The 22633-nt window shown below is 29.4% G+C and overlaps 1 protein-coding gene across 3 annotated transcripts in view; it reads left to right on the forward strand.

Moving 5' to 3' along the window:
• The window catches only part of LOC132945178 (putative inorganic phosphate cotransporter), an 84072-nt gene extending 66291 nt beyond the window's left edge, over nucleotides 1–17781 (forward strand). For all 3 annotated transcript variants that reach the window (XM_061014853.1, XM_061014851.1, XM_061014852.1), the window contains 2 exons: nucleotides 8609–8850; nucleotides 14903–17781. In XM_061014853.1, the coding sequence (XP_060870836.1) occupies nucleotides 8609–8850; nucleotides 14903–15100 (440 nt within the window). In that variant the 3' untranslated portion in view covers nucleotides 15101–17781. The remainder of the gene's footprint in view (nucleotides 1–8608; nucleotides 8851–14902) is intronic.
• Nucleotides 17782–22633: the final 4852 nt, after the last annotated feature.

The following is a 22633-nucleotide window of genomic DNA, read 5'->3' on the forward strand; positions in this document are numbered from 1 at the left end:
TGCACTAAATAAATAAACTAATAAGGCAACCTCTGGTAAACGCTCGGAAAGAGTGTTCCGCCAATGTTGTAATATGTTTGTAAAGTGCGGACCGTATCGAGGAGGCTTGGTAAAGAACAATCCTTTTAAAGCCTTTGAAGTCTTAGAGCTCGTCAAATTATATTATAATGCACGCGTGTGGAGTATTCTGCTTGTTAAGCACATAGAAAAAGTTTAAACGAAAAAATATAATATTGCTGCAGGAAAAAAGAGAAATGTTGGTATACCGTCTTCTTTGCGTTTAATTTATTTAGGTACTATAGGTTGATAAAAAATTCACAAGCCCCAGTAAAAAATGTTTTCCTAGTAAGAATTTCTAAAATATTGATACATAATCGACAATCGTTAACAATTTAACGATTGTATGATACATTTGTCCATGGTATATTCGTTTCCCGGTACGTATAAATTTATAATAAAATAAAAAAAAAATTCAACATATAATACTATATTACCTATAATATTATATTCGTGTGACCGATTTTATATTTCTATGATCGAAAATCGAGTACAATTTTTTATCAGCGTTACCGTCTATATACACTATACAGGATGGTTCACCAAGCATACTCACCGCCATTTTTTCATAACGGGTTAATTCAAATAATGATTTTTGTAATTGTTACACATATAAGATATAAAGGTATATAGATACCATTTACTTAATATTATCATATTTTCAAATATTTAGTATTTTGTTTATACAATCTATAAGGAGTGACGATATGCACTTCGTTTTTTGACTGTAAATCGTTAAGTTGATGCTGTTTTCAGAAATGTTGTTGAATCAAAATCAACGCGTGTTTAGCGAGTCACTCTGTATACAATATACATAATAATATTTATACCTTATTACCCATATTATACTATAATGTGCGTGTACTTTCATACTACCGACGTAAGACCTATATAAAGAAAGTATATTATTTTGAGATATTATTATTTCTACTTGCGGCCATATATGCGTACGTGCATACCATATTCAAGTAGACGAAAGCAAATATATGGTTTCGTAAAAAAAAAAAAGTCATGCATTTAAGGTATCATTATCGCCGTTCCGTGACATATTGTAGTTATCTAACGATGCGTCTATAAATGTCATTTTTCTACTCACAGACACGCCTTTATACACCCAATCCACGCCCGAATTGTTAGGTATTTAAAATGGTTTACGTACAAAACAACAGATATTATAATTACTATTTTAACGATAATTGTTTAACAATTTAAATTTCATACGCTTTACAACGCAATGCCAGGTAAATTAGTTTGACAAAATAACTACCTGCTTACTTACCCATAAACTGACAGGGAATTTATTGTTCCCCGAAGATAAATAAGATTTACACTTCATTTTTCTTAGATAAAATAAACAAAAAAAAAAATGGTTTCGTGGCTGACTAATTTATTTAAAAAAAACATCGAATTATTATTGTGTGGAATGTGGTCTTGTGCGTTTTAGTTTTTGTGGATAAAATATACACTATTACAATGATTTATTGTGGCTTGAAGTCGCATGGTAGAAAACGAATGTTAGCCGTGTAAAACAACAGGAAAAAGAATCCATATCGAAACGATAAAAATAAGTCGAGGACTTACCTACCTACCTACCTACCTAATTGTACTTTTTTTATAAATATATAAGTTTACGGTTTACGGGTTGTTTCCAACACAATATTTTGAGTTAAGATTTCGAAAAAAAATATTACTAGTTGAAAACGAATGTAATATAGTTGTCCATGCACAACATTATTCAAAATAAGCCTTGTCCAATGCTAGTCCTACAGTGACGTCAAAAGGAGTACCTACCTAACTGCAGTTGTTGGTAATCTTAACAGCAATTTTAAAATGTTGATTATAATAGTCCATCCCGAGGGAAATCACTAATGGAAAATACAGAAAAAAAAGAAAAAAATGACTTCACATTAAATAGATGGGCTAAAAAAAATATATACTTTTATTATGTCAAATTGTCGTCATAGGTATACGAGCTATAATGTACATGGTTGATAATACTACAATACAGTATGAAAAAGGAACAATGAGAAAACATAAATACAAGGGATATTTTGTCCCACTGCATGATATTATATTAAATGTGTAATACGAAAAGTCACATAATTTTCCGGCAAAATATGCACTCGCATTATCATTAGAGCAGTTCTTTGATGAGCGAATAAGATTCGTTTGTGCAGAAAAACATTATTATATTTACTTCAAAAAGGAAAAATTATCATAACACATCATATTATTATTCATTTGTAACAATATTTAAAAATAATTTATGTGTCAAATTTTTGTTGGAATTTCCCTCGATGATAACGTTATTCCAATCAATTTTTTTCTCATATTACTTCTAGAGATATGAAGTTTAATACATGAAATATATAACCACAATAGAGATTTATAACCTTGATGTCTTAAAGTTTGAAAAGCATTCAAATTGTCGACAGGGTTCAAGTTCATAATTTAATCCGGGTCTACTATTGTGCTGGCTGGTAACTGAGGTTTATTAATTTATCTATTATATAATATATATAATGACTATGCCGTACATGATATTATGCTCCGTTTTTAAGATAATCTCGTGACATACGTTCTGAGATATTCCATTTTTATCTTATTAATATATATAATAATATTTGATGTGTCAGTGTACGGAAAAGTAATATTTATGGACATTTTTTTAATAGACATATTCATAAACCATAATTTATATGTGTATAGTTAACATACATAACACTATTTATGTTTAACTAATAAAATATAACAATTCGTTCCTATTAAAACTCGGTGATTTAACTGAGTCTGAATATATTTAACTAAATTATAATTGAATAATATTATAATAACGATATATGACGACCAATTTGTCATAAACCCAAAAATAATGATTCAGCTTTTCAATTTAAATTGTTCAGTTTAGCATGTTCACTGCATTCCATTTTTCGTGCGTAATGTCTCCAAAAATGAAGTTATTATATTTATATCCGTTTGGTATGCTTTCTTTTTGTTATCAGAAAATTGCAGAGTATGAAATATTATATTTTGCATTGTATGTTATTCTATTACACATATTATATACATTATACGATGCACACATAACATTATTAATTTATTCAGTATTTCAGTTTAATTAATGCACAATATCCAAACACAAGACTATTTCTGAGGCGTTAGATTAATTAATAGTTGTTTGTTTGAGGGTATTACGTTTATTTGTTTGTCTTTAGACCAAATATTCTCTATTATTCGCTCTGTTTTCTTTCTTTCAAACACGAGAAATGATTATCACACTTGTTATAATTAACACTACCACGACCGGCGAACTGGAAATTAAAACATTTATAAACCATCACAAATAAAAAATATATTTTAATGTCTTTTTTTTTTAATAAAACAAACAAAATAACCGGCAACACAGATATTAAACAAATTATTTAAGATGGTATAAGTACCGTTATTTTTTAGTCTTCTCAATTAAAGTTAACCGTTTATAGTGTCATATTTTATCCAAAATAAATTGAAACCAATAGTTAATAATATACTTTAACTATTTTTTATTAAAGTCTGTACTACAATGACAATATTATTAACTCATCATTTTAATTTTAATTGATTTAAAGTTAGTTATATTCATCCAGAAAACATATTTAATAAAACATTTTTAGGTATCAGGTATGAATTTTTTTTAAATAAACTACTCATAAACCATTATTATAATTATACACATTAACGTGCTCAAGAGGGGGGAGGGGGTAACATTAATATATGTAACTTAAATAATAAATATAATTTAATGGAAACAAATCTAGTTTAGCGCCCACACGAATTTTCCAATTTTTTTTACCAATATTTTAAATAATCCTGAAAACAATGGGAAGTCTGAATTCGGATTTTTGTTAGTATTTTATATACACCCGGCGGCGTGGTCACTCGATCGCTTCGCTGGGACGATTAAAATCAAAAACATACCTCGACTTCTTATGTAAAACCACCATGTGAGGGTGACAGAATTTATATTAATATACCATAATTTTTAAAACGTTAAATTACCTAGGTTTTTAAATTTTTTAATTCGTTATAAATAGCGTGGTAAACTTATAATACCACTGAAAATCGTGAACTTCGTAAGGCTTATACCATAAAAACTAATGATTTCTGGCAATTAACTTTTGCACCATCGTTCTTAACAGGTTACACAGGTTTCCGAAAAAGAAAATTGAAAAATTCACGTGAACACCAAATTTGATTTATACCTCTAAATTTAACTGATATTTTGTTTGAAAAAAAATCCCAAACCGTCCCCCCTTCCAAAATTCCTGAGCAGGCTACTAATTAGACATAAAAATATAATCACACTGAATTTTTCAACATTTGATGCAAACGTCCAAGTCAGTTTTTATAGATTTTTTTTATTTATCCATTGTTATTACATAAATATAAGTATTAGGTACATAATAAGCAAAGATATTATCTACCTTCTAAAAGCAAAGCTTTTGTGTTGAAGGTAGAGAGCGACAATTTACTTAAAAATAATAATTAAATAATAACATAAAGACAAATAAAATATAAAATAATACCTAATAGAATAGGTACATAATAACTGCTTGTAAACATATATATAACTATCCTAAGTACAATAATAACCAGTTATTAATAGTTATTTTAAAATGTTTATGTTTGTCAATTATATTCTTTTTATAACAACAGGCATTGAATTAAAACATGTAGGACCCAGGTAGTCCACACATTTTTAACCAAAAGATTTTTAAAATAAATAGATGAATTCAAAATTATATTTGTTTACTGGCATAAGCTTTATTATATTGGAAATATACCTAATTATTTCACTCACATTATCCAAAATATTTTTTTTAATTAAATCATTTCATCTCATCAATATTTCGGGTAGGTTACTTAACTTTGTTTGATGACTTGTAGCATTCGATAAAAGGTTCTGAGTAGGGCTCATTTGCTGACAATGAATAAATCAAAGTTTATTAAAAAAAAGATAGACTGATGATTTTCAAGATTTAAATAAATCAAATCAGCCCATCATTTCAAAAAGTAATTAAATTCTTAATGGCGTGGTGTCGTGCATGATTTTCAAATAATAAATCTTTTCGCAACGTCCAAATTTTGTCGTTGTAATATATCTTATTTATTTCCTTAGTTTTTTTTTTAACCAAATAAAAAATGATTTAAAAATGTGTAGAACATTTAGGCATTCTTTTTTATTATTATTAATTATTCTCAAAAAAACCACTGTAATCAAAAAGAAAAACTTATAATTTATATTTACATTGGCATTTGAGAGAAAGATAATAACTTGTTAAAAGTATACTATTACTCGTAAGTCGTAATTACCTCTACAAGATTTTAAATTAAAACGCAGATTATAAAATATAAATAATTAACATTATTGCATAATGAACCACTGTATCCTGTACTAATATTTGCACTCTGTTGGCTGGTCCATCAAGGACACCTATCACCATATTTCCTTAAACAATTAGTTCATCGATATTATGATTTTTAGGATTCTAAGTGTACTTAAGGACGATATTTTTGAATATTTAGGATGTTAGCCGATTTTAGGAGTGTGTCATAAACTTTTTTTCAAATAAAACCATACCTTTATCGTGCATTGTTAATCAGATAGTTTTTCTGAAAACATTGACGCATACCAATCGAAATTTTAAAACAGTTTCCTAGTTATTACATTCTAGTACTGTTGATAATGACCCATGATAATAGGCTGAGAGGATATGTGGATTATGATGGTTTGAAAATTATAGTAGGTACTCAATATTAATATTTAATTAAATATTGTATAATTTGTAAAAAATGTCCGAGTATCGAAGTACAATAAGAACTGGACTAAATGTTACATATATTTTATATTCCATAAGGATTAATAAGAACTATATTATTATTATTATTGTTATCGTATAAGTTTGATGATTTAGAAACTGTTCGTTTGAATTTCGAATTAGATGCGTCAAAATCTACATGCAAAATATTTGATTAACAATTTACAATAAAAAAGGCTTGTCTCTATTTGAAATAAAAATAGTGTTACTCATAAAATGATAAAAAAAAACTAACTATATAAAAACATGATACGACCAAAACATGTGCGTACCTAATTACCAAAAATGTTTTAAAAAAATAATTAAATAAATGTATAATCAAACGATAAAATTACCATTTGAGCAAATCACCCTGATAATAATATACTATGTATCACCCAAAAACCTCCATTAGACGACGACATTCCGATTGCAGTACGAAAAGACATCAATCATAAATAGGATATTTGGATGATACTTAATACTATTAAGCTGAACAATTCTATACGAGTGTCAACAAATTCTATAATGGACAGAAAAAAAAAACCAATAAATATTTTCACGGGAAATTTGATGGTCTATACTATTATATAAAAGTGAAGATTTGTTTGTAACGAATAAACTCAAAAACTACTGGACCGATTTCAAAAAATTCTCTAAAATTCTCTAAATTATGTAAAATATTTTTCTAATTTAATTTTTAATTTTGTTATTTAAAATTCGACATTTTGTTCAAACTATGTTGTTTGAAACGTGTAATAATCCTATCACGAATTAAATCATATTGTTGATTATGATAAAATATCGGAAAACAATTCATACAATATTATCGTACAAATTGTTTTTAATATAAGTAATCTCTAAACTATTAAAGTATTGGGATTATTTTATTAAAAATTAAATTATATTCTTAAACTTATCATTAGGGGCATTAGACATTATAATAACTAATAAGTTAACCACTACAATAATACAATTATATACGCTTATATTATTTTTTTTTTGTTACCTACTCAAATATCTTAGTTTTAAAAACACATTATATAAGTTTCTGATCATGATTAGTGAACAATGATTAGTAAACATAAATACATTATATTATAATTACTGTTAGCTGTTTAGCGTTAAGTCAAAAAAAATGTATATTCGTTTTTTATTTACTTAACGTATAGGTATTGGGTTCAACATATTGAAGGTATATATTCTAAGTAATTAATTTGGTTTGAAGTCCGTGGTATGGTTAAGTGGAAATAATGCAATTTATTAAGTAGCTTTTAAATTTGTATCGTATTATATATAATTTTTTATATAATCTATCTAAATATGTATATAAATGGTGTGAAATATGTATAGTAATTAATCAATTGAGAACAGCTGGGCCGCTTTTGATGACATTTTTTGTGAGTGTTTGAGTGATTTCCTGGATGGTTTGGATTCAAAATTTGACCAGGTAAGTCCAGCCCGAGGAGGTGCTCAAACAGTAGTTTTGAGATTTACGTTGGACATTTTTGTTTATAAATGGTTGCTATTGGTTATAGGAGAAATAAATAGTAGAAATTAGTATTTATTATTTTATCGGTTGCCATTGGTTATCGGGCAGATCAGGTACAAGCATGCGTCAAATCGAATTTTCACACATTGCCTACCAGGGTGTCTGAGTTGCACTTACTGCAACGAGTTACACCCAAAAACAGTTGAACAATCAAAATTTTTTTAAGAGTTGTAATTTTTTACGGGCAACGAAGTTGTCAGCTTGTTTTTAATAGATTCGTTTCACATCATGTGCACAATATTATAGCATTTTATGTAAGACACGCTATAAAGTGGGAAAACCGTAGTGTCATACCGTAGGGCCAATATCATCATACCGTTGACGAAGATGACGACACGACGACGGGTTAAAAAAAATAAAATAAAGTAGTGAGTTATATTATATATAATAATATCATATATTATTATAACTGCAGCAGTCGCCGCCGAGGTTATAATATCGTTAGCGACACGTTCGAAAAGCTAATTTCCGATCGGAGGTCGCTTTAATGATTTCCGATTACGGAGAGAAAATCGACGACGAGCCATCTGCTACTCTTCTGCTGCTGCTGCTTAGCAGAATAAACACATTGTTCGACGGCGGGTATAGAAACTGTGGAGTGCTTGTACAACAGATAATATTATGTATTGTAGCATAATATATTATATATTGTAGTGTGTAAGGGGTTTCCGTCGATGTCGCCGAATCTGTAATGTGTACCTACTAACCTACTATCTATATGCACATTATATATAATATACGACGCCAATGGTTATTATCATTATTATTATTATTATTATTATTATTATCAGCATCAGGCCCGACTCGAGTGTTTGAACACACTTAGGAAACCTATGCGTCGTTTCACCTACACCCCTATTTTTAGTTTTACGAAAATCAAAAATGTAAATTTCACCATCAAAAACGCTATTCTAGGCGATCGACAGCCAACCCTTAATCTGGTCCTCGTGTTACTCGCCATCGCCATTCCAATAATTACCTACGTAATTATTATTATTATTATTATTATTTTTATTGACGCGTACCTATCTATGTTATAATATGACGTCTATCGTGAAAATAGTAAACGAGTGGGTCGTCTTGAAACAGGACGGAGGTTGCAATAATAATTATCGGTTCGAACTGTTGGTTAATTTTTTTCTACCCCGTCCTCTGTTTCCAGGTCAATTCGGTCCAGCGATAGCGCTGATCGCCGCGTCCTACACGGGCTGCGACCCGTACCTGACTGTGGCCATACTGACCGTAGGTGTGGGTCTCAACGGCGCCATTTACTCGGGATTCAAAGTCAACCATCTGGACATATCGCCGCGGTTCGCCGGAATACTGATGAGCCTGACCAATTGTCTGGCCAACTTGGCCGGTCTGCTGGCCCCGATCGTCGCCGGCTACGTTATTGACAAAAGGGTAAGTGGAAAATTGTATTGCGTGTAATGATTATGGCAGCGAGTTTGCATACGGCGTCATTACGTCTTGTATTTGTTAAGGCTGCAAAATATGTAATGCACCATAAAAAATTTTAGGGCAAAAAACAGCAAAAACTAAATAAAAAAAAAATAAAAAAATATAGGTATTGCATCTGTAGGTGGCCATATTTTAATGTTTTGTCTACTGTATTTTATTGCATTTACGCTTATAATATTATACTAATTACTATTAAAATAATTTTAGGAATTATAAAATGTAGAAAATAAAAGTTTGAAATTTAAATGATTTGTTACACAAATATCGACCGCAATGTTACCATTAGAATGAGGGATGAATAAGTTGATATTTTGCCACGATTTCACATCTCTAATTATGACTCTTATATTGTCCCTTCCGATCGCCACTATTCATACCACTTGAATTCCCGTAATGATATATCAAGGAAACTTCAACCTCAAAATCCGTCAACTCCGAGGACGAGGCTGCGGATCTCTTTCTCTTTTTAGTTGGGTTTTAGAGCCATCGATTAATTCGTTTATTTTGTTTTTAACTTCTTTGTCTTTGTGGCTTTACCCGATGGCCGAACACAAAAGCTTAAAAAATAATGGTGGCGTTTGGTGGCCTGGGGCTCATACCTACACGGAGGAAAATATATTTTTTAACTAATTACTGTATAGTTTCAGTGGGAAAACAACGTTTTAATTAAAAAGGTCTTTTTGTTTTTAACAAAAATTAATATTCACGAGAGAAATACAAAAAATATACAACAGTCTACCTTGTATAATATTATATGCCTCTGTATAAAAACATAATACCTTCTTAGTAGCTGATTCTTGTTGGTTTTTTTTCTTAGCATATTACGTTTAATTTTTTATATTACAAAAAAAAAATTCAATTTAAGTCATATTACATTAATACATTTGCCTAGCTACATTAAAATGATAAATTAAATTTTCTCTTGCAATGAACCATACGGACAGGACTAAGTTAGTTACACGCAGAACCTTGGCATTTTAAAGCAATCATTAATCATCGCATTAGTATAATATATCATCAATAACCATGATGAGTAGCTTATAAAATAATGAAATAAAAAAAATATAATATAAGGTTTTACATTTTTACATTTTATCAATATAAAAAAAATTATAACAAATCCATCACATTTCATCAACCAACTCCTAAACGAAGTCAGTGATAAAGACATCTTAGGTGCCATCGGATATTTTCTGATTTAAAAAAGGAACATCAAATTACCTGATCAGTTTCGGAACACACGGGATATAGTTTCAAAATTCTAAAATCTCGAAAATGTTTCAACATAATATTATTATTATATCGTCTAGAAAACAAATAAAATGCAATATTATCTGTGTCAAGTTTTTAGATTCATTATTAAATTCAACTTAAATATTATTGTCTAAATCGTATTGTGTGCTAGTATTTTTCCACTTTCTCGGAAAAGCTACTTGAAAATTCTAGATATGACTTTTCTGAAGTAGGTGCATCTTTGACAAAATTCCAATATAAAATATAGAAGCTACATAAAACCTCGGGAGCTCGACCCCAAACAGGATTATCGGACATAATAAAAATAAAACCTTGGAATAAATAATCATAATATCGCGATTGTATTTCTATATACCTAATAAATTCGGTAATGCCGTTTACAAAATATATTGAAAGTGTTTTATTTTATTATTATCCTTATAATGTTTATTATATTAACATTTTAAACAGTTTATCGCAAATGTGTGTATGTTTAAAATGGATTTTTTTATTTTTTTTTAAATGTATGATGATTAACGTAAATTGTACCTGCATATACCACAAAGACGTGTTTTGTATAACGGTTTCGTGTAAACCTTCATACAGTGTTTGCGTGTTAAATTATACTTAACAAAATTGCAATGTTTACCACCCCATATCATGTTATAAAACTAGGCGAGGAATGAATGATGTATTTTATATAAAATATCATAAATTCGCATTGAGCTGGTCTGATTACTTCTCTTAAACCTGCAGTACGATTGATCGCAATAATTATCATTTGATATATATTTATGCATTGTACCTAATGGTATATTATGTTTTCGAGTTAACCTAAAATGCATATTAGATATTATTCATTATGTATCTTGAGAACTAGTTCAGTTGGGTCTGCTTGGAGAAAGAATAAATATCTTATATTATGTGTATATATATATATATATATATATATATATATATATATATATATATATATATATGTGTGTGTGTATATACTATATATGCATTTCAACAAAGTATATACATTACAATTTTGCAATACAAACTACTAAGGATTACTGTAGAACTTCGTATAATCCGCAATATCCGTAAGGCGTTTAATATGGTACCAATGTTGCAAACTTTTAGTAAATACATACAGTAATATTATATAAATATACATTTGTACGTTTAAAAATGAATGACACACATTTCAATTTTCAATAATCATAGATACCTACCTAGGTACCTATTACATTAAATCTAAACAATATAAGTAGGTAATGTAATAATCTTTAAATAGTGATATTATAATATTATTGATGATTTACCTAAACAGACGTCATTAAAATACAATTAAATTATTGATTTATCAATAATATATATAAAAAAAAATTGATAATTGTAAGTAGTTATACATCATTCTACGCCGTTAAAGAAACGTGTACATATTATAATAAGTATAAATGTATGATGAAAAAATATATATATATTACAATGGATATAATTATCCACGTTGTGGTTTTTTCTTCACGAAATATTAAACTAAAATAATATAGTTAGTGTACTTTTAAAATACAATATAATAAATTCATATCGCATGTTATACTTGACATGATTCTATGGACATTAAAAAAGTATATTTTTCTTAGGACTGTCTAACTTTAAAATTAAATACTATAATTAATTAAGCGTTATATTTAAGTCATTTTAATAAAATGCAATAATTAATTTAATAAAAATCCATATTTTAGTAAGTTACTATTTGCATTAATAATAATTAATAATAATATTTTCATTATTCTAAAGAATAATAATTATTGTTTACCACAATGAATTTATCTTAACAATAGCTTAATGGGCTAATGGAAATATTAATGCCTTGTACAAAATATATAATATTATTTACTATTGTTACATTATTCAGGAGCACTTTGCTTTGAATATTTTTTCATTACATACAGAATACAGTTAGGGTATATATTTTTTACATTTTAAAAACGATAGAGCCGTATAATAACATCTTTATGTTTTATATAGCATAATATTTTTATGTGTACAAAGATTGTCAAAATGCCTCGTTGAGAAAATTGAGGTTAAATTAAAATTATTTTTAAATCATTGACTTATATCTTTAAAAATAAAAATAAACACTTGTCATGGCAGTTACCCAGCTGTTCGTTTCTTTATTCTTATTTACTTCAATATCAATTCTTTCGTTTTTGTGACATAAAGTTCATATTTTATAAGACACATAGACAGATTGAGAAAGACATCACATCGTGCAAACCTCGACATTGGCTGTGAAACGACAATATTACTACTATCTTAACAGTACATTAATTGTATAGCTGACGATTAAAAATGTCGCCTGAAATCATTCTAATATAACAGTTAATAATAATTGTATTGTATTGGACGTTTATTGTTATTTAATTACTGAAAACACATTGAATACAAAAATATTTTATGAAATATTAACGAGTTGTTCGATGTTTAATTTTGTTTCAGTTAATACCAATGAATAATTTCAATGTTAATATTTGCATTTTAATAATATTTCATACGATTTTCAAATTTATATTATTGTTTTCAAGTACAAATTCGTTGTTTTCCCTTTAAATTATAGGGTTAGTTAAAAAATTCATACTATCTAGCCGATCACATTCGTTACAAATCAATCGTTATTTTTGTTATTGGGACGGTTAAAACTATTGATAATACTCATCGAAGTTATTTTATTATTTTTCTACTAAAATCATATTTTGATTGAATATGGTATTATACTTTTGTACCATAATAGGATTTCTGCGCCCTATTTGTTTTATCTCTCAGATCCGTGCATACCATCGTAAATTTCAGTTCAGCCGATCAAATTCTATGTCGTTGGCTTTAATATTAGAGTAAATAAAAGAATTTTAATGTACATAACTCTCTTTAAAATTAAAATACCAATAAAAGCCTTTGATGTACCCTAGATAATATTATGATACTGCCTTTAACTCTGATAATAGGTCAATCCATCCACTCTAATGTATTAAATCTAACAATACAACATTTGATCTGACGAAACCAAATTGTATTATGTTTTAAATGCCGAACAAAATATAGTGTTGTAACGTCCTCTTAAACGTGTATCTTCATTGGCACCAGTTACCACCATTTAGTAACCTCGGTAAAATTAAAAAAATAATTACTATATTAAATATAGCGCTAGTGCACTATACGCATTTGTGAATTTATAATTTTCATAATTTACGCATATTATATAATAATTGTTTAATATTCTACATTTGTTGTTTTTTGTTTTTGTTTTTTATTAATGTTTTGCCGAGTACCTACTATAGTAACTAATCATGTACAAATGACCAGTGTTGAGAAAAGATAACCAAAAAATCATCAGGATAAGATAACAGATAATTCATTCAAAATTTATCTAGATAAGATAAAATATAACATCATTTTTTTTTCTAGATAAAGATAAAAATAAACATACATTTATCTAGATAACAAAATAGATAATTTTTTTTAAAATTATATTGTAAATAATGCAATTTATTATTAATTACTAATTAGATAATATTTATTAATTAATAAATCCATAATGTCATTTCTCTACTAAAATAATATACAATTTTCATTTTTAATAAAACTTGAATAAAAATAAAATAACAAAATAAAACTGACAATATTTCAGTAAACATTTCTTTTTTTAACTATAATAATATTGGAATTTGGAATCACTACTCGGTTCTCGTAAATTGTTGGCGATTTCAGTATTTAAAAATATTCTTATTATTATATTATTTATCTAGATAAATTACCACAGATACCCATTACATTTATCTAGATAATTCCCAACACTGCAAATGACTAACGAGTATTGAATAACAACTTGTCGTCACGCCTACAACTATAGAGTTTGATCGTTTGAACATTCATATTATATTTTTATCAAGTTTGGTGGAAAAAAACGTAATTAAGTTTTGAGAGTTATGGTCAAAATATTCATTTTTTTAGAGAAATCGAACAATATTCTCGTTGTCACACTTGCACGTGACGAGTATGTGGCTTTAACATTTCCACATCACACTCGGGTTTTTGAAAACGATATCGAAATCGTTAGGACGATGAGACCATGAGACGAGTCTTAATTCATCGATGTATAATTTAATTCAAGATATTATTATCGCATGTGATAGGTATACGTATATATTATACAAAATATATTACTCAATATTCAAATTAGGACGGTAGTTAATCTGATCTCTACCGAATTACCATAGCAAATAAGAAACTCAACCCGAAACGACGACGACCCGTTAAATCCGGATTAAAAACGTCCGGATAACACCCGAATACAAACCAGAACCATGAAATAGGTATACTATAATCTATAATGTGTAATAATAATAATATGTACACATTATTATAAATTATAATAAATACAATACCCGATACGGTCGTGTTAAAATCAAAAACGCAACGCACGAGACGGTTTATACGATATTATTATAATGCCTACCTACCTAACAATATAATATATTTTATCGTAATATCAATCGGTGCCATTTCCAGCCATATAATGATAATATATTAACGCCTGCCCAAATAGTACCTATATTTTAATGATAATACCAATACGCATTATGTATACATCGTTACGATAATATTATGACAACATGTGTATTGTACTGTATTATATCGTAATATAGTAACATACAGGTGTATATTGATTTACTCTCGAATTAAATTTTCCTTTTGTGCTCGTTAATCGTTTCAGCCCACCCAGGCAGCCTGGAGAGTGGTGTTCATAACGTCGGCGGTCGTGTACATGGTGTGCTGTACGATTTACCTGGTGTTCGGCAACGGCACTCGTCAGCCGTGGGACAATCCGTCCAACGACCAAATGAACTTGGAGCACAAGAAAAACAAGAAGAAGAACAAGATGGCCATGGACATCGAGGACACCGTTCAGTGAACGGAGACTCCAACGTCGTGTCCCCCACCCCCACCCCCACCCCCACCCCGCCCACCGTGTCAGCCCATATACCCAACGACCCTTTCCTCCCGAACATCCCCCTCCCAACCAATCATCCTACCGCCACCATCCCGCTAAATCATCAACCACCCTTGCCCCTGTCAAATCGCGCGAGTATCACCTCTATCGCATGTATGCATATTATATTACCAGCTACATATGCGCTGGTGCGTTTTTGTGTAAAAGTTTATAAGGAAAGTCTGTACCGAGCACGACGGATACGATGTGCGTATTACACATACCTATGTATGTGTATGTGTATGTATGTCTGCGTCTGTGCAAAAGTGAATATTGTGTGTAGGTCAATAAAACAAAACGTAAAGCACGTCTGTGAAAAGGTTTGAAATATAAAAAAAAAAGGATAATTCTTCGTAACGGTATATTATAATATAATATAATATTGTTGATAAATGTATACACACTTTATTTATTATTTTGTTTAAAAAAAAACTTAATTTTTTTTAGATTTACATTAAACTTACTCGGGTGTCGAATCTTGACACCATAGAAAGCACATTCTATTAATTATATTTATAATTATATTTTTTTATAATAATTATTAATGAATAATAATAATAAAAAAAAGTCGATGTTAGATCATTATTGTCTATTTTTAAAAATAAAACTTATTTAATTGATAAATTATGAAAATAAGTTGAATTTTTCGTTCTATATATGACTATTTAGCTTTTTAATAAAAAAATAAAAATATATATGAAAAATTGTGATATTGTTAGAAGTATATTGTTGCTCCGGAAAAGTACATAGCCTGATGTGTTCTTGATTTTCTCAAAATTTATGTCTTCCCCATTTAAAAACATTAATTATTCCCTCTCAATTTTCCGATTATAATATTTCGATAGATTGTAAGTAAAAACGAGTAAACGCAATAAGATTAAAATATGTATGATTAATTATGTAAATTAAAAAAGAGAAAAACCAAAAAAACATAATTTGATTATTATTACATGATCTTGTGTTCCTTCGACTAGCTCAATATATTCGTTGTTTTAGACATGCATGTTTTGAAAAAAGATGTGCAAAATGTAACTAAAAAATTAAAATAATCTTAAGCAATAAATAAAATAGGTCATAATATTTGTTTCTCTGTAGGTGACATTTTTTGAGAGCGTGTAGGGTGAACTGGGCATTTCACGAAAGGGGAAATTATGCAAACATTTCTCATTAATTTCTTTCACATTTTGTCAGTATTTTTTTTTTTCACATATATATTATAAAATTATTAATTATATTATTATCACTGCATAATTTTTTTCCAATGTGATAGTTATTATATTTATTAAATTATTCGTTAAAAGATTTATATTATAGTAATAAAGTTAAATTTTATGTTTAAGCGTCTGTTTCTGGATTATATATATTATTGTTGTATTCAAGTTTAGGATTTGTCGTTTAGTGAGAATGATAATATTACTGTTACAAATAATAATAATTATAATACAAATTTTTAATTAAAAAAAAATATGTTATGATAGTTATTTATTAGAAATCCATTAAAAACGACTCTATGTACCATATAAATGTTATAGGATAATATATATTTATATATTATAATATATAGAGAGAATATTTAAAAAAAATGTATCAATTTTTTTCCAAATTACTACTATAGTTGAGCCAATAAGTTACCAAAAAAAAAAAAAAAAAACTCAATAAACAGTATATGACGATAAATTTATCTTAAATCACTGCTCTATCGAAATAAAAAAAAAACTATCAAACATAATATATTATATATATTTATTTATAATATATATGGCTCATTATTTAGTAGATAGTTTATTATTATCTTAACGTTATGTTAATTTGTTTTTACCTTATCCTTCTATTTAACAGGGTAATAGTATTATTTAAATTTAGACCTAAAATATTATATAGTACCTAACTTAAGTTCATACCATTGTCTGATGATAATGATCATATTATTATTATTATTATTATTATTATTATTATTATTACGTAGGATATTGATTTGTTTAATTTAATTTATTTATTATTATTTTTTTTTACCTTTAATTTGTATTTTTTCGCACGTTACTTAAGCACAGTTAATTTTTATCACTGACTTTCAAATTTTACTTATTACTAGCAAGTACATGATTACTTTTTTAACCCTTGTATGTTGAAAATGATCGATGACGACCGAAACAATTTTGTCTCCCCGACCAAGTCCATCGATATTATACAATATACCACATTAAGGCGAAACCATCGATTCGCGCACGTACCTCTTACTAATTAATATCGTTCATACAATTCGGACGAGGTCCATTTAGGGGATGATTATTTCGGAGAGGAGAGAAACCCAGTCGTTAATTCAAACAATAACAGATAGACAAACAAAATACAAGGGTTAAAGGAATTACCTAATTATTTATTCAATTAATGTATTTTAAAAAGAAGCGCGACCCAATTTCAACGAACCATTTATTAATCCGAGACCACTCACGTGCGATGCTGTATCGTGCGTTTTACTGTACTTATATTGATATAAAATAAAAACAAAATTAAATGACTGTTCATTAGTGGAAATTATGTGTTTATTATTGTTTAGGTTGTCAATTATTATTCTAGAAATAAATACATGAGTTGTCAATAACTGTTATTATTGTTGTTTTTTCGCATCCTTAAAAGAACCACCTTATTCGACGACGCAGTTGGTGACATAGTAGTGTTTTTAAAAAAAAAAAAAAAAAACAACTGAGTTCAATGCGACTTTACGCAAATATTGATAATATTTAAATCACAATATTGATCGATGAGTTTTATTTGCAGATACGTATTGCTATCCACTCACTGAGTCTGAACATTTTCGAAATAAATTTCAAGACGACTGTCGGTATATGCGTGTGTTTGTCATCATGGACATAATATTAATATTGTATGCCACCATAGTGAGGTCGATAAGATTGGAGGGCGGAAGTAGTAATACGCGCGCCGCCTCCTCTCTCAGTCCGACACAATGCCAAACAAATTAAAAGAAGAACGACCGCAGTGGATGAGCTTTGAACCCATGAACATAATACGACCCAGATGATAATAATATCATTTCTAATGATATCGCATGTCATTTCAGACTTAGATTAAAATATAATAATAATAAAAAAAATTTGAACCTCGGGTAGGAACGCAACACTTTGCAGAATTCGTCTGACTCGAGTTTTTAACTGCGTTACTGGTGCGCACAAGCCTAGGGAAGTTTCCAACGGGACTTGTCCGTATTATAACATTATTATAGACTACGGACACACTCTGTCCGATGCCTATTATAATACGACACATTATAGTTGTCGACTCAAGGGCGCATCAACATGTTTCCCACAAGTTGGCCTGTGGAAAATGTCCGCCCTAAATAACTAAAATAATAATATAATACACTGCACTGAATTATCACTTAACTAGCTACTATAAAATATTATATATTCATTAGGTAAGTATGCAAAATAAATTTTATTTTAATACAAAAAAATTTGCCACTGTAGGCACGTGCCTTATTTAGTGCCTGCATATAAATACGCCACTCGTTATCGGGTTAGATTGTGCGCACTTGGCGCGTGCAGAGTCGACCTCGCAGAGTGGTTGAGACAACTCGACACGGAGCGATAGGAGGTCGTGGAGAATGAGATGCCTACCAACGTCAGCTATAAGTCGAAAAATCGTTGGTTTTAAAAAATAAAAATATAATATACATATAGGCACATGCGACATGGCGAAGTTGAAGAATATTATATTACCTACGTCCTACCTGTATAATAGTCGTACATATAACATCACGTGTACGCTGTGCACTTGCTTAGCACGCAACGTGAATTTCACATGCGTAAAATCAATACGTGTAATATATTATTATTATTGTTTTTTTTTTTTATTATTTTAATAATTATTACATTTATATAGCCATATAATATGAGATAATAATATGTGTTCGTTATAGTATACCTCCTATATGTCTGTGCTTTTGACTTTTTGTATAACAATATATACGGCACCCGCGATGCGTGTTGGTATAACTACTCCTCCCCTGTTTCCCGTGTGCATTCTTCAGCTGCGGTGCCATATTTTAAGATTATAACATTATTATGTACCGTTACCATGATACCATGACGTACGAACAATTAATCGCTTTTCACATTTAGTAGTTATAGGTACGTGACGACAAAATATAAGGTTTTCACAGCGAACGTTCATTTAGTTATTTTGTAAGAAAACATTATAATATGTGCTTACCTATAACTTCTTACGATATTTATTTTTATAAGAAAAATTTAAAAAGCATTCGATCCTACCATTTCCTACATTTTTTTTGCAAATGGTTTTCACCCTTAAGAGTTAAGTTTATTGTTGTTGATCCATTTTCGAGGATTAACGTGCTAACGAGTTTTTTCTGTTTATTCTGTTTTTTCTTATTATTAATAAGCATTTAAATGTTGGTGTGAGGCGAGAGAAGTGTAACTACCAGCAAAATATGTGGTTGGTACACTAAAACTATCGCTTTCATCAACTTAATATGCTTAAAAAGTTAAACTATTCGTTCAATATTCGATTTATGTGTTTACCAATGTGAACGACACGATGTTTTCCTAATCTAGACTTCACGGCTGCGATTTTAGATTTAAAATATTTTACAGCCATTTTGTTTGGATTAAATCCATCGGTTGATAATATTATATTATCACAATAGTGTAGGTAGTTGAATCACGTACAATGACAAACCACTCAGTTGTTTTGTTTTATTTATGAAATTGTAATGCGTATTAGCCTTCCCCTCCACAATGTGCATATTATTTTAATAAGTTCCGTAAAACAACGCATACCATTATTATGATACCACTAAAACACATAATATTTTGTAATCGAAAATCAATTAATATTATTGTTTGCCACCGATCGAATAAAATTATGGTGATTTTAAAGCCATTCAAATATTTGGTACCTACCTACCTACCGTATCTTTATATATAAATGTGAAAATGAAAACCTTTGAGGCCTATGTTCTCGGAAACTACTGAACCGATCGTTATGATTTTTTTTTTTTAATTGAAGAACACATTGCGGAGAAGGTTTGTGGCATCTTATCGATTCTCTAACTTAATAAACAAAAGAGTTATCAATTATAATAAATAATGGCCTGTTACGTAATAATAAATAATAATAATAAATCAGTATTATTCTCAACTCCTATAACCCATAGCAACCATTAATAAACAAGAATTTCTATCGTAAATCTCAAAATTCCTGTTTGAGAACCTACCAGGGGTGATCAATTCCCTTCTTAAATTAGTCTATGACACTCACAAAGAATGTGACTTTCTATTGGTGAAAGAATTTTCGAAATCGGTTCAGTACTTCCAGAGATCACCCTCAACAATGGTAACTAACAACTCCTCTTTATATAATAGTATAGACTAGCTGATCCCGTGCACTTCGTTGCTCACTAAATGTATCAACTCTATACGACTCAAACTTTGTTCAATTCGTTATTTAATATTCGGTGTATAGTATTCAAAATTTATCTTAACTTTTCCGTTTCCCGGAATAAAAATTCTGATACACAGCAGTACATTATCAGGTATGTATGTATGCTGTTTGTACGTATGATTTAACTCTAAAGTATCAAAGTTATACCAAGTTTGTCGTTTATACTTAATATTTTTAATTTGTCTGAACTTTCTTTTACATCCTGTATGGTACATACATTATTATACATATTCCTATATTCGTGTAGTCCACCCTCAGAAATGTCATCATTGCCACTGAAGAAGCAATATTTTCACTATTTGTTTTATTTTCATATTTTTTTGATTTTGTTACCAACCCACTATATAAGTAATAATATACTATATTCGTTACCAATATAATATTATAATAGCTGCAGGTATATAAAATCGTGTAATATGTCTGTTGAGTATAAAATTCTTAACTCGCGTGTGTACTATAAAGGTATTACCTATTATATTATATGCGCCAATGTGGTTTTAAACACGCATAATTATTGTTATTCATATTTCTATTGCAAGTCTGTAATAATACCTATATAAAGTCAAGTTCAACGATGATGAAATAGTATTTTAATATACTTTTGAGTACTTAAATAATTATATCATTAAAATATTGTATGTAACATTCTACTTAATCCAGTGGTTGTCTACTGAGTTGGCGAAGAGTTTTAACCGATGTCTGAAGCTGCAGTGGTCTTTTGGTCTGGTCGTCGGTCTCGATCCGGTTGGTGTGTGATAAGGAGGTCTGGTTATAAGGAACTGTGATAAGGTTAGGACCACCACTTTAGATTCGACGTGGTAGCCCGGGTTATGCCGCCGGAAATTCGTAAAAAAAAAATATAGCCGCCGCGATTTTTTTGGTGTCTAGCATGTCAGTCATCTCAGTTATCCGGTTAGGCAATCTTACTTCGTCGGATAGTGGATAATGTGGGACGGCCGGGTTACGGCATCAGGTATGCAATCCAACTGCGTCGGATCGCTCACAACGTTCTTTACTGCCGCCAAAAACACGACATAACGTGGAAAAAAATTTAAAAAAATTTGGGCGTCCATGCAAATCATATATAGCCGCAGTATTTTTTTTGGGTGTCTAGCAGGTTAGTCACCTCGAATGATTTTCGCCGTATTAATAAGGGTAGGCTATCCGACTTCGTCGTATAGCGGACAATTTGCGACGGCCGGGTTACGTCATCAGGTATGCAATCCGACTGCGTCGGATCGCGGACAACGTACATTACTGTCACCAAAAAAACAAAAATAAGTAACAAATTACGTGAAAAAAATTTAAAAAATTTTGGGCCTCCGTGCAAATCATATAGCCATCGGATTTTTTTGGGTGTCTATCAGGTCAGTCACCTCGAATGACGTTCGACGTAGTATATAACTACACACAATGCAAACGATATACTACACCACCCAAAAAAACATATTGTATATACCTATGATATATGAACTAATAAATACATAGTTATATAGTTATCAATATAATATTACAGTTGTCAGGTGAGTTAACTGGTTGAGGTAATCAAATAGCCACTTTCTTATTTTGGTAATTCATAATTTAATGTAGCATACAAATACTGCTACAGTTACTATATAATGTATATTAATAAATAAATAGATCCTCATTAAGTCATATAGTATACATGTATAGGTTAGTTATTAATTTGATTTTATGCTCATGATTAAACATACCTATAGTATAGTCGACTCGACTCGAGCTAGGATATTTTATTATATAATTAATATTTATACATTTACAGACCGAGTAGGCAAAAGGACAAAAGGCAGTCAAATACGATAATATAATAATAACGCAGTTTATTGAATCAAAAAAAAACATGTAAATATATCAATAAAAAAATTGAACTTTTCGACGCATGTATTTATGCCTGTGTATATAGTAAAACTCGACTTTTCTAAAAAATTATCGATAAACACGCGCGACGGCGGC

Source organism: Metopolophium dirhodum, chromosome 5 (assembly GCF_019925205.1).
Source record: "Metopolophium dirhodum isolate CAU chromosome 5, ASM1992520v1, whole genome shotgun sequence".
NCBI classification, from domain to species: Eukaryota; Metazoa; Arthropoda; class Insecta; order Hemiptera; family Aphididae; genus Metopolophium; species Metopolophium dirhodum.